The sequence below is a fragment of the Frieseomelitta varia genome, unplaced genomic scaffold (assembly GCF_011392965.1).
Source record: "Frieseomelitta varia isolate USP_RPSP 00005682 unplaced genomic scaffold, Fvar_1.2 scaffold_290, whole genome shotgun sequence".
Taxonomy (NCBI): Eukaryota; Metazoa; Arthropoda; class Insecta; order Hymenoptera; family Apidae; genus Frieseomelitta; species Frieseomelitta varia.
The window spans coordinates 270,400-284,195 of record NW_025110024.1 but is presented as its reverse complement, the minus strand read 5'-3'; the positions used below and the strand labels follow the sequence as shown (position 1 = coordinate 284,195).

General features: G+C 35.5%; 2 protein-coding genes across 3 annotated transcripts in view; one reads left to right on the top strand and one right to left on the bottom strand.

The window, feature by feature from the left end:
- Positions 1-252: 252 nt before the first annotated feature.
- LOC122529508 (cyclic AMP-responsive element-binding protein 3-like protein 2) lies at positions 253-3,468 on the top strand. Its single transcript, XM_043655706.1, has 2 exons — positions 253-432; positions 1,953-3,468. Exons 1-2 carry the CDS (start codon positions 310-312, stop codon positions 2,136-2,138), a joined length of 309 nt encoding a protein of 102 aa, XP_043511641.1. The 5' UTR covers positions 253-309; the 3' UTR covers positions 2,139-3,468.
- A 5,046-nt stretch (positions 3,469-8,514) lies between these two features.
- Positions 8,515-13,796, bottom strand: part of LOC122529505 (protein amnionless-like) — a 12,906-nt gene continuing 7,624 nt past the window's right edge. Inside the window, exons 5-7 of one of the 2 annotated variants that reach the window (XM_043655701.1) lie at positions 12,861-13,014; positions 9,096-9,434; positions 8,515-8,920 (exon numbers count right to left, since the gene is read on the bottom strand). In XM_043655701.1, the coding sequence (XP_043511636.1) occupies positions 8,905-8,920; positions 9,096-9,434; positions 12,861-13,014 (509 nt within the window). In that variant the 3' untranslated portion in view covers positions 8,515-8,904. Of the gene's footprint in view, positions 9,435-12,860; positions 13,015-13,796 lie in introns of both variants that reach the window. The other variant, XM_043655700.1, reaches the window with a different exon arrangement.

The window sequence follows — 13,796 nt, the reverse complement described above, 5'->3', positions numbered from 1 at the left end:
ACAATAACATGTGGGTCTTTATTACAATTATGATTATTATGAAAATTGAATATACCATCCCTGGTAAAACTCGTTTACTAGAGTTTGCTCTGTTTATAAAATTATATCTCATGAACGAAGACAGATAGGACATATATTTATATGACTTTTTTTCATTATTCTTAGGCGTACAATCAGCTTCCGAAGTGGTTACGAAACACACTGTATATAAATTGTAAAGTTCAAGTTATTAGAAACAGTGGGGAGGGTCGACGTGGATTGTGACGTTGCGTTGAACTGGTTTTACAGAAGGGGTCGACGGGCGTGTTAATGTTGACGGAAGAGGAAAAGCGGACATTGATCGCGGAGGGGTATCCAGTGCCGACGAAATTGCCTCTGACGAAACAGGAAGAGAAGTCCCTCAAGAAAGTCCGTAGGAAAATCAAGAATAAGGTAGGTATTAGACTCAGTTTGTGAAAAAAAAATTATTTATCACAGATATTGTCACACTGTGTTCATACTCCTCGAAATGATCCATTACCGCCGTAGTATGAAATTTTTCAATTGTTTTCCAACACGTGCAAAGACACAATTATTTACATTTCTCCGAAACATCTCGTCAAATCTGACTGGTATCTGATAACCACGCAAAAACGAACACGTTGTCGCTATTCATTTTTTGAGCATTTCCTTTTCTTTCTCTTCTCGTCAATCATCTTGACTTAACACACACGAGCATCCATTCTTAAAGTAATTTCAACTGCTTGTAATTGTTGGAACTGTTATTATCATTTGTAACTTTATTAATCATTGTTGTCGTTATTATTATCTGTATGTTCCATTTAATCGTTGTGATTATTATTATTTACTCCATTTTTAAACAATTTCAATTGCTTGTAATTGTTGGAACTATTATTATCATTTGTAACTTTATTAATCATTATTGTCGTTATTATTATCTGTATGTTCCATTTAATCGTTGTGATTATTATTATTTACTCCATTTTTAAACAATTTCAATTGCTTGTAATTGTTGGAACTATTATTATCATTTGTAACTTTATTAATCATTATTGTCGTTATTATTATCTGTATGTTCCATTTAATCGTTGTGATTATTATTATTTACTCCATTTTTAAACAATTTCAATTGCTTGTAATTGTTGGAACTATTATTATTATTTGTAACTTTGTCAATTATTATTATTATTATTTATTCCATTTTTTTTAATCATTTCAACTGCTTGTAATTGTTGTAACTATTATTATTATTTCTAACTTTATTAATCATTATTGTCATTATTATTATCCATTTAATCGTTATGATTATTATTATTTACTCCATTTTTAAATATATTCACTGCTTCTAATTGTTGGAACTACTATTATTATTATTATTATTATTTACTCTATTTTTAAATAATTTTACTGCTTCTAATTGCTGTAACTATTATTATTATTATTTACTCTATTTTCAAATAATTTTACTGCTTCTAATTGTTGGAACTATTATTATTATTTAATACATATTTCTTTGGCTTTCAAATTTCCTGCGCAACATAAAATTTCTAGCATTTTACGTTACGTTTATTTAGTTTACATTTTTCTCAATGTTTCCATTAACAACTCAACATCGTTTGTACGAGTATATATATATTTACTCATCGCGCACACACTTCACGACATATCATTGCGATATCCGCAAATTTACTCATTGCCGAGAGGATCGTCGGTTACCTCAGTTACCAGACGCCGAGAGAGTCCAACAACGAAAGTGAAATAAAGTACGACGATGAAAAGTAAAGTGAAACGAAGTAAGATGATGAATCGGGCGAGCTTATCGCGAATTTTCACACACGGATAATCGGCACGCATTGATAACGTCGCGCTCGATCGGGCACGCGCGACGAGTAACGATTGGAGGAGCGCGATCGGCGACGAACATGATGAAAACGGTTGCCGTGGTGTTTCAGATATCGGCGCAGGAGTCCCGACGGAAGAAAAAGGAGTACATGGACGGTCTGGAGAGACGCGTGACGATGCTCACGAACGAGAATTCCTCGTACAGGGACCGGTTAACGTCCTTGGAGGACACGAATCGCGAACTACTGAAGGAACTTCAGCGTCTGCAGGCTCTCCTTCAACTGCAAGGCTCGTAGACGTCCTCGAGGGCTTGCAAACACTATGAGCAAGACTATGTTATCGAGCATGTTCCTGATCCGTCGAATCAGAAGGCTGCCCCTTGTCTTACCCTTGGCGCACTTTCCTTCGATCCTCCTGGCAATTTGCAGTTTTCTTCGACCGCGAGGGGAATAGAGAAGAGAGAAAACGAAAACTGCATTGTCGTCGATGAAGAGAATTGATCGTCGCCAATTTCCAAATTTCCGACGATCGCCCGAGGGGACAGTGCAATCTTCCCTGTTCTACATTCCTGAGCAAAAGTCTTCCCCTGAGCGTCAGTTGACCCGATGATCAGTGAAAACATGTCTTCCTGGTTTCCCTGCGGATTTGGGGATCGGCGGAGGGTGAAATTCAGCCGGCAGTGCCTTGATTTCCAAATTTCCATCCTTCTTTCATCGACGAAGAACTCGGAGCGAATTTTCTTCTCTTGTTTTCACAAAAAGAAGAGAGAGAGAGAGAAAGAAAGAGAGAAACGCGAGGAATAGTTGAAGAAATTCGGATTACTGAAGTCAAGATACACACAAAGGATCAAGCGTTGGAACTGTATTTGAATTTATCATACAAAGAGCGAGGATTCTCCTTTCTTTTTCTCTTTCTTTTGTCTTCATCTTGTCGAGGAGGACGCTTGCGAAAATTGTTGACAATTTGAACAGAGGGCGTCGGCTCTGTCCAAGCCAAATTTCTTTGTTATTCCAAATTAGAACAGAAGCGAGACTTTCAACTGTACTTGTCGATGATTTTTAACTCTCCAACCCTTTTCCAACAGAAATAAAACGAAATTTTGCTTGGACACTGTTCGACAAAGAGCTACAAAGCTTCTAACAAGATGTTTAGCGACAGATCCGCGTCAACTGTTAAAGTATTTAAAGAGCGCGTGTGCTTCATTTTCGTAAACCCGTAATTGACGTTTATGTTCACTTGAAAGCGATGATGATTCCTCCATGTTCGTCCGAACGATGCGAAAGAGTTGGAAAGTGAAACGAAAGGAGACAAAGGACGAGTTGAGAGGGCGTACGAATATTGAAACGAAATGAGCGTTCAAAGTCGTGTTAACTAAATATATAGTGCGTCACTGGTAACACACAGTAGTTATAATTAGCGAGAGATATTTTATCGAGAACGAGAAATTCGCCTATTTCCTGCCGAGGAAGTTTGTTAAATTAATATATATACGTATGTTTAGGGACTCGTTCGTAGATTAGGATCGTCGATTTGCGCAAGACGCAGATTTGTATATTGTATACAAGGGAAACGAAATGTATTGTAAAATACAAGGGAACGTTGTTTCATTCGGCCAGAATGTTGTTTAATCGTACCGTCATGCTTTTAAACAAAAGGAATGCTTGAGATCGATCGAGTCTTTTCAATCGAAACTTGATGACTCCGATAATTTCTCAATTAGGATCAGAATGAGTGTTCGATGCACGAGCAGCTAAACAAAGAGTCGACAGATTTCCAAACAGACAATACATTTTCGTCAAAGTAACATCTAAACCATGTAGGTCTAGAAACAAATTATGGGGATCATTAAACGAACGTAGAAACATAAATTGAGCTTGCAGTGGAGTGAGGATCGAACGGAGAAAATGTAGTATCGTTTACATTAAAATAGAGAATATACTTTCGCGAGAGATCCGTGATAGGATTTTTCACGATAAAATGTCAACGCGACAGGTATTAATTATTTGTATGATAAGGGTAACGTTCATTGAACAAGTCACCCCATCACGTAGACGTAATTTTTTATGGTTTTATCTGTACTATGATACTAAGCACGTGCGGCGTGATTCGTAGTATACTGAGACGAAGGAAAATTTTATTTTTCTTAATGTTCCTTCCTTCTGCTGAAATATTCTTTTCTTTTTCTTCTTCTTCTTTTTTTCTTTTTGTAAGAGAAAGACAACAGATTTCGAGCAGTCGGAGAAACAAAAATAAATTCCCCAAGAAATTTGCTAATTTCCTTTTTCTTTTTAGCAAGAGATTAACCTTTCAACTTTCTTGAGAACGAATCACGCCGAATCGAATTTCAAAGACGACGAATTTTTTCTTCGTTCAATGGGTACAAATGTCCAAACTGGTTAGTGCGAACTAAACTAAACAGTTGAAAGAAGCATCGACGAACGTGTCTGAGAGGACGAGTGTTGCCATGTCGTTTCTTGTCGAACGAAGAAGTTGTTGCCGAACGCTAGAAAATGATACAACTCTGTCGAATTTTATTAACAATGACGAATGCCGTGTGAGTTAAAAATATTATTATCTTAGAAAAAAAAGAAAGAAAGAAGAGAAACGAAAATTTGTAGCAAAGAAGCATCTTTACTCTTCTGCCAAGAGTAGAGATTATATTTAAAATGAAGAGAAATCTCTTCCTCCTTGGCTATTTAAAGCTACGGCGTCTGGAACTTCTATTTTCGCGCAGGTGAATCGATGAAATCGTCGAAACGATAACAAACGCGTCAGATTTAGAACGCGTTTACAATTTACAAAGTTATGAAATAGAACGAACAAATTGATTCGTAACATAGTTTACTATCGATTAGTGAAAATAGACACCTTGGACAGCGAATAAATTTCAACTGACACGATGTCGAACAGAGTTAGACAGCCGAAGAAGAGGAATTCGTTTTGTTGAGCAAATTTTAGGGACAAGCATGTGCGACGAGGCGTCTCCGACTCGTTCGTCGAACGTGTTTTCTTCGAGGCTTCTCGCGCGATTTTGCCATCTCGCGTTCGTCAGGGAATTTTCCTCCTCGCTTAGAAATCCAACTGGAGTTGAGTTCTCTTGATCATTGATTAATTAAACCAACGACACGGAGAATTTTGAAGCACGATCCGTTTACTATTTAATCAACGATATACAGGTAAAAGACAATTTAGATAAAAGATAAAAGACTTTCGTCGAAATTCGCAGAGGATAAAACGGGATAAAATGCTACCACTATACTAAATATTTTGGAAGAGATCGGCGGAAAATATGTAGGTGGATTTACCAGGTAGAATCGTTTCGTGAATTTGCATTATTATTACATATTATATATAATATATATTAATTTATATTATAATATATTATAATTATATTAATATATTATATTATACATATTATGTTATAATATAATATATTATATTAATATATATTATAATTTGCATTATTATTAGTATATTATTATATATAATATATATTATATATTATTACTATACTAAATATTTGGAAGAGATCGAAACAAAATATGTAAATGGATTTACCAGGTAGAATCGTTTCGTGAATTTATATTATTATTAGTATATTATTAATAATATATTATTATATGTCATTAATAGTATATTATTATATATTATTAATAGTATATTATTATATTATTATTAGTATATTAAAAAGAAAAAAGGAAGAAACGCACGTATGTACGATTTAGATAAAATATTTTCGTCGAAATTTATAAAAGATAAAACGGAGTAAAATGCTACCACTATATTACATATTTGGAAGAGATCAGAAGCAAATATGTAGATGGATTTACCAGGTAGAATCGTTATTATTATCAGTATATTATTAATAGTATATTATTATATATTATTAATAGTGTATTATTATATTATTATTAGTATATTAAAAAGAAAAAAGGAACAAACGCACGTATGTACGATTTACAATTTAGATAAAATATTTTCGTCGAAATTTATAAAAGATAAAACGGAATAAAATGCTACCACTATACTAAACATTTGGAAGAGATCAGAAGCAAATATGTAGGTTAATTTACCAGGTAGAATCATTTCGTGAATTTATATTATTATTAATATTTATTAATAGTATATTATTATATGTTATTAATAGCATATTATTATATATTATTAATTGTATTATTATATTATTATTAGTATATTAAAAAGAAAAAAGGAAGAAACGCACGTATGTACAATTTACATAAAATATTTTCGTCGAAATTCACAGAGAATGAAACAAAATGAAACGCACACTAAATACATACTTGGAAGAAAGTAAATGGATTTACCAGGTAGAAAGTCGTGTCATCGTGAATTTATATTGTGGTACGTTATTAAAAAGAAAAAAATTTTGCGGAAAGACGCGTGGAAGAGAGGAAACGCTGACTCGTTGTCTGCCAATTGCGTCTGACCGAGCATATCTCGAAGCTGGCTTAAAGGCCGATGTGTCTGTACGATTCTTCAAGAGGATACTGTCTCTCGTGTCTCTCGACTTGTTCTTGATAACACGAAATAACGACGAATGAATGATCGGCGACCATTCGTATTAAAAACAGAACGAAAATATAATAAACGAGATTTGCCACGAAGAAACGTGCGAGACGAAATTTCAAAGAATGTTCGATGAAAAATTACCGCTGGATCATTTTCATTCAGCGTCGAACATCCACGGTCGTTCACTGGACCCAACGATCTCGCAAATAGAAAGAATTTGTGTGAAAGTTAATAAAGAAAATTTCGAATGTCGGTGAATTTCGGAAGATATTCTCTTTAATTTCTCAAATTAAATTGAATCGATTGATAGATTTGACTCCTGGAATTGTTGCCAAATTCGTATTTCGGCTGTTAGAAGAAGATCTCTGTCTTTGTGAACAACAATCTGTGTCGACGTTGTCCAACGATTCGCGGAAATCGCGATTATACGCGAGCGTGGGAGCAAATTCGCGAGAGGAAGCCTCGTTACTGTCAGATAAGAATTATACAACAGCCTGTCGCGCAGGGAATTGCGCGTGTGCATAGTAATTTCTTGTACAAAATTGAACGCCAATTAAACGCAATTTTATCGAGACAAAGTTTGTATGTTTGCGTGTGTATGTGTGAGAGAAAGAATTTAATATATTCTATAAACGAAGCTTTATAACAAATGATTATATATATATACAGATAAAATATTTCTATATAAACAGAGATAATTTAGCGTATACACTAAATTAAGAAAACTCCTATACATTCGAAGAGAGAGAGAGAGAATAATCGTTACACGAATAGGCTGCGGATATTTGTGCAATTTCGTGTTTTTCTACCAAGAAACTTTATACCTTCGCGCGCATGTACATACGTGCACCTGAATTTCTCATTTTCGATAATTTTGCGTAAATAATATTTCACAAACACACACACGCGCGCGCGCGCGTGACTCTCGTTCGTTCGATTTCGTTGTCGATTAATTAATTCCATTCGATTAAAATTCATCCGTGCTCTGCGTTGAGCGTCGTTAAGTGTGTATTTGTGTTATTTTATCTGTTAAGGAGGTGTCTAACTATACATCTGCCTCTCGGTATATACACACGTACGTGTGTACGTGTTTCGCGCGCGTTAGCCGACGACTTATCCTATTATCTCGGCGAGTAAATGTCTCTTCTATCGTAGCGTCGATTAAGCTGCGGAAGCCACGTGGACGCGGAAGCACGTGGCTGTTTGCCTAACTTTGAACGTTGTATGACGAAGGAATAAACACATGAGTGACTTAACATTTCCGCCTGTGAGTTTTGCACTGTTGCATCCTACATACTTGCCTCGTTTGCCTGCAAATTATCATCGTCACTCGAAATTATCATTGCAATTACGTTGTCATTATTATTTATTACAGATTATTAACATTGTTATTGTCGTTTAATACAGATCATTAACACACTCCACGGGATATACATCAATATTCAGAAATTATTATAATTAATATTCATGTGTTCTAATTATTACAATGTCGTAGGATTCGGCTCGAGCTGCCTCGGTTTTTACACAACTCTGAAATTCCAAATTCTTTGTATTTTTTTTTTTCAATCTTTATGATGACAATGTAATTTATTTAAATATTAATAAATCACGTTTATATATTAATAAATATATTTATACATTTAAAAAATAGTGATATTTTTAAGTAATATTATTTATGATGTGTTATTAATATTCTATGAGCTAAAAGTAAGTTTTGATCGGCAACTGCGATACAATGTATCAAGATTCGATTCCGAGCTGTTACGATTTTCATAATTAGTCCAATCATCAAAATTGCGATAAATTATGCAACTCTCCAATTTCAATAAATACAACATCATACCGAGGCACACGGAATACACAGTCGTGTAGATTAATTTTTTTCTCGACTAGTTCGTGTTAATTTTCCTTTCTAAATTTTGTCGTGCTACTTTTAATACGTGTTAACCATCGCATAATCGTAAAATAAATGCTTCACCTCGAACGGTAAATCGATTTTGCACTTGCTGGAATGGTACATGTGTTGATTTTGCGTGACGTCAGTTTAGATTGGGTTTATCTTATCGGTTTTTACTCTTCTGTTAGGTTTCACACAGTACTTAATCGCTCGGATTAAAATACTGGATCTTCGAGATACTTTCGTCTCCTTTTCTTTAAGCGAAGAGGAAATGCTGTGATGTTGCACAATCTTCACACTTCGATTTTCATTTTAATAAACGAAAAAAAAAAAAAAAAGAAAAAAGTTCAACGAGCTGAGACGATACTCTAGTTTTATTCTGCTTCTGAAAACGTATTATCGATCCACGTGTCAACAAATTTCGTAGCTCGAGCCGATAGGCTTGCAACAATTGAAACCGAACGTCCATTCACTCGTTTTAATTAAGATTCTGTTATCAAACCTCATTAATGTCTCTCCATTTTCTCGATCTTCCTGCGGACTCTCGAAACGAACGAATCTGTTTAACCATTCTTTTTGGGGTTGATGAAAAAGGAGAAAGGACAGTTTGGAGGAAAATTTCACTTATGAGAAGTTCACTCGTCGATGTCAGCGTTCATTCACTCGTTTTAATTACGATTCCGTTATCAAACCTCATCGATAACAGAAATGAATTCTCTGCTCTGTTTAACCCCTTCTTTCCGAGGTTGATGAAAAAAAGGAGAAAGGATAGTTTGGACAGTTTAAAGGAAAATTTCACTCGCGAGATGTTCACTCGTCGACGTCGACGTCCACTTCCTCGATTTGACGGCCCACGTTGTCCTTGAGGGTGGACAAACTGAGAGGAGCCTCCATGTTTAAAACCTCTTCGTCCTTCTTGCGTCCTCTTCTCTTCGATCTGTACAAAGGGTTCTCGAATCTACCGCCGGGAGGGTCCGCGCTTCCTGTTTCCCCGTCGTCGAGGTTCGCCCGTGGTTCGTCGACGTCGGCCACGCTGGCAATTTGCACGTTGCCCTCCGAGATGTTCTCGAATCGGGCGAAACCGAACGGCTTCCTGACTTGCGTCTTCTCCACGCCAACTCCGTCCCTTATCGACGAGAACATCTCCGAGCAGCCCGACAGGATACTGGAAAAACAAGATATTTCATCTTGAGAAATAACTTCCACTCGCTTGGGACGTCCTTAAATTGCGTATTTCGTGACATTCCACTACGTGAAAGTGACTAAGTTACGAGCGGCATCACGCTTTAAGAGTGACCAAATCGTACACTACAAATAATTCGTCGCTTTCTTTTCGACCTCGTCGATACGATGTCACTAAATTGACACTTTATCTATCGGAAGCCTATTAATTGGATCTTCGATCGTTAATGGTTGTCGATCGACAGCTTCATTAACATCGACTCGTCATTTTTCTTATATAAACAAAACTCCCCAAAGACAATGTAGAGTGTGTGCATATTTCGTTACGAGCGGCGTCACACTTTAAGAGAAACATTTGAAAAATTACTTCGCTTATTATTACGTTTATACGAATGTTAGTTTACAAGTAATTAAATATATATTGAACTTGGAAGCTTGATAATTAGGCACGACTTCAGTCGCCGTTCGTGGTAGCGAAAGATTGTCAGTTTAACCCACGTTGCGCTGGCAACTGATTACGGACCATAACGAGTGACCAAATCGTACACTACAAATAATTCGTCGCTTTCTTTTCGACCTCGTCGATACGATGTCACTAAATTGACGCTTTATCTACCGGAAGCCTATTAATTGGCTCTTCGATCGTTAATAGTTGTCGATCGACAGCTTCATTAACATCGACTCGTCATTTTTCTTATTAAACAAAACTCTCCAAAGACAATGTAGAGTGTGTGCATCTTTTGTGACATTCCATTACGTGAAAGTGACTGTTACGAGCCGCGTCACACTTTAAGAGAAATATTTGAAAAGTCACTTCACTTATTATGATTATACGAATGTTAGTTTACAAGCAATTAATTAGGAGCTTGATAAATAGGTACGAATTTAGTCGCTCTTCGTGGTAGCGAAAGATGTCCACGTTGCGCCGGCAACTGATTGCGGACCATAACGAACGACCGAAACCGTATACAATAATTCGTTCGCTTTCTTTTTTCTTTGAACTCGTCCGTGTGACATCACTGGATTCGAAAATATTAAGAAGTAATCAATTTATTATTTGTTTTGCCCGGATTATACTTAGAACTGAGAAATATATTGCATATTTTGGGATAAGAAAAATTCTCGACGTGCATCGAGAGGTTAATGATAAAAGAGCTTCGTTCTTCGCTTCTCCAATGAAAATCGAATTCACCTAAACAAGACGTTTCGTCACCTTAGAATATCCCCTTAAATATACATGAAAACTGAGAGAATGTTGCAATTTGGGACAAAAAAACTCTCGACGTGCGTGGCACGTCATTCCAGCGCAAGAGGTTAAAACGTATATAGAAAAAAGAAGAGATATTAAATTCTCCTTCTCGCGAAATTTATTAAATTTCCCTTCACTCGCTCTCCCTTTGAAATCCCAAGTTCTCGAAATTTCCGCTAATGAGCAGCGCGACTCATTGGCGCACAGGTCGAACTAATTAAATGGCGGAAGTTTCCGGCGGGGAACGGAGAGACGACGAAGAAATTACGCCGGGTGTAAAACGGTAAATGGTAAATGGAACCAACTTCCAGCTGGGAACTACTAGGTTACTGTACGTCGTCACTGTTTCTCAGATTAAAACGTTCTTCACTTTTATTTCTCTTTACTTCCCATCTGCCTCTGACGTTGTTCGAGTTTTACGCTCGTGACGTTCGACCGTAATCGAACGAAACTGCGTAACGTAACTATGCATTCGTACTTTGACTGGTCCTTCGTATTAATTTCCTCTCCCTTTCACTCTTTTCCCTTTCCTTTCTTTCCTTTCCTCTTGCTAGTTTACTTCATCTTTTATTTTAGTTTAGTATTCTTGGTATTTAGTGTGTTTTATATTCAATTATTAAATTAGAGTTTATTAGTAAACTCTTTATTAGTAGTTTACTTTATTTAGTAAAATTGGTATTTAGTTGGTATTTAGTTGTTTTATATTCAATTATTAAATTAGTTTATTAGTAAACTATTTATTAGTAGTTTACTTTATTTAATAAAATTATAAAATTACTATATTAATAGTTTATATAACACTCTCACGTTAAATTAATAGCTTATAATCTGTTTTATTAATAAAATATAAACGTAGTATTTTATATATATATATATATGATAAAATATGAATATAAAATACTACGTTTATATTTTATTATTAAAACAGATTATAAGCTATTAATTTAACGTGAGAATGTTATATAGACTATTAATATAGTAATAATTTTATAATTTTATTAAATAAAGTAAACTACTAATCTATATATATAATGTGTATATAATATATATAATAATATTTAAATAAAATATATAATATATATATATATATAAACGAGTAATTTATATTTGTATTTTATTAATAAAACACAAGTTAAATCAATATCTCGCGGTGCAAATAAAAACACGAGCGTTACGTAAGTTCTGCGAAGAATTTCCTAAAGATGCAGATAATAGATCGGGCAATTAACTTAATTTCGTTTGAAATTCGATAGTTTCCAACTAATTGCCAAAATCGCATATCGTCGCATCAAACTCGTGCGTTACTCGCGTTCAAAGCGTGTTTTCAGATATAACATATTTCGCGTCGAGTCTCGTATGTAAAAGTATATCCCCGCGAGGGGGAAGTTAATTTTTGAGGAGATCCGGTCTATCGGGATTGCAAGCGAAGGGAAATTGCAGCCAATCTCGTTTTCCTATTTTTATTTCTTTTTTCTTCCTCCCCCCCCCTCTCTCTCTCTCTATATATATATATGTTAACTCTGCCATTCTGCCGTTCCTCGTCATCAAGCATCCACGTGTCGGTTGAGCACAAATGTCAAAGGAGACGAATTTGTGGCAAATTTAAATCTTCGCTTGTCCAATTAGCGAACAATAATAATCGTCGAACCGTTCGCTTTCGTTTTCCCCGTCGGCGAAAATCAACCTCGTTTCTTTCTCTTCTTTTGCAACGTTCCCTTCATTTATTTCATCCGTTTAATTCCGCGAAGAGCGCCGTCACTTCGTTCTAAATTACCTTTCGAACGTGCAATCGTTCCACGAATTTATCCGCGAATAGTCTCACTGTCAGTAAACAAATCCGCTCGATCTCTACCGACCGTAAATACACCGAAAGAGATTGAAACACGTTTCCTCTTTTCTTCTTTTTTTTTTTTCTCTCTCCCTCTGGCGAATTTCGAAGCATGTTTCGGCTTGCTTCACTTCGCAGTTTCACCGAGCTTCATAAATCTCGCGGGTTTTATTTGATCTCTCTCGGGGAGCTAATCTCTCGCAAGAGACGAATACAAAAGAAAGATATACAAGAGACGACGTACGCACAATGTTCTCTGTAACGAGAACGAGGACTTGAAAGAGAGGATATTAGCTTCTTACGTTGCTCGTTAATTAATTACAGGTACTTACTGCCTGTGAGAGTAGCCAAAGTATAAAAAGACGAGGAACAGAAGGAGAAGGAGTATCACTGGTGTCGCCAGAAGGGGAACCAGCGTGACAACCAAGCGATTGTCTTGCAACGCGGCACCAGTCACCTCCGTGGTCAAGATCTCCATCTTCATGCCTGTTGAGAGAACGAGAAAAGTGTTTTGATACTGATATTCGGACGCTCTACGTCGAAACATTTTTAAATTGAGATTAAATTTCAATTCTGTAGGAGAATATTGAGATATTTCACGTTTTAAAACTTGAAGCCTCTAGATTCTCAGAATGCTTTTCAGATACCATTAGGATACTTTTAGGTAGCAAAAATGGCCAAGTCAAGATACTTTTACATATTGTAAAGAATAAATGTATTCTTGGAATAAAATGAACGACGCATTTTTGAGACTTTAATTTTTAAAGTGAGCTATCTACGAAATTATGATAGTTTCAATATATTTAGTGTTTGAATATTAATGGCCAGTTATTGTACATGGATGAAAGCTCTCAGGTCAGTTTTCATTACTATATTTTTAAATTTCTAGATTATGCAAAGTTAGCCAGATGTATGTTATAGAATATGCTTGTTAGAAGGGCTTTCTTCTAATCAAATAAAGAACTTTATAAAAGAGCAAGAAATGAAAAAGGATTACTTACAGACAGAAACAGTATGGTGATACAGAATCATAGAATGATGATGAACTTGAAATTTCATTAGAATATAATGCAAAAGTCACTAAAGATTTAATTGATAGTATCAATTTAGAAATTTTTAAATTAAGCAAAGCTACCCAGATGTAAGTTATAGAATATTCTTATTAGAAGAGTTTTCTTCTCAACAAATAAAGAATTTTATGAAAGAGCAAGAAATGAAAAAGGATTACTTACAGACAGAAACAGTATGGTGATACAGAATCATAGAAT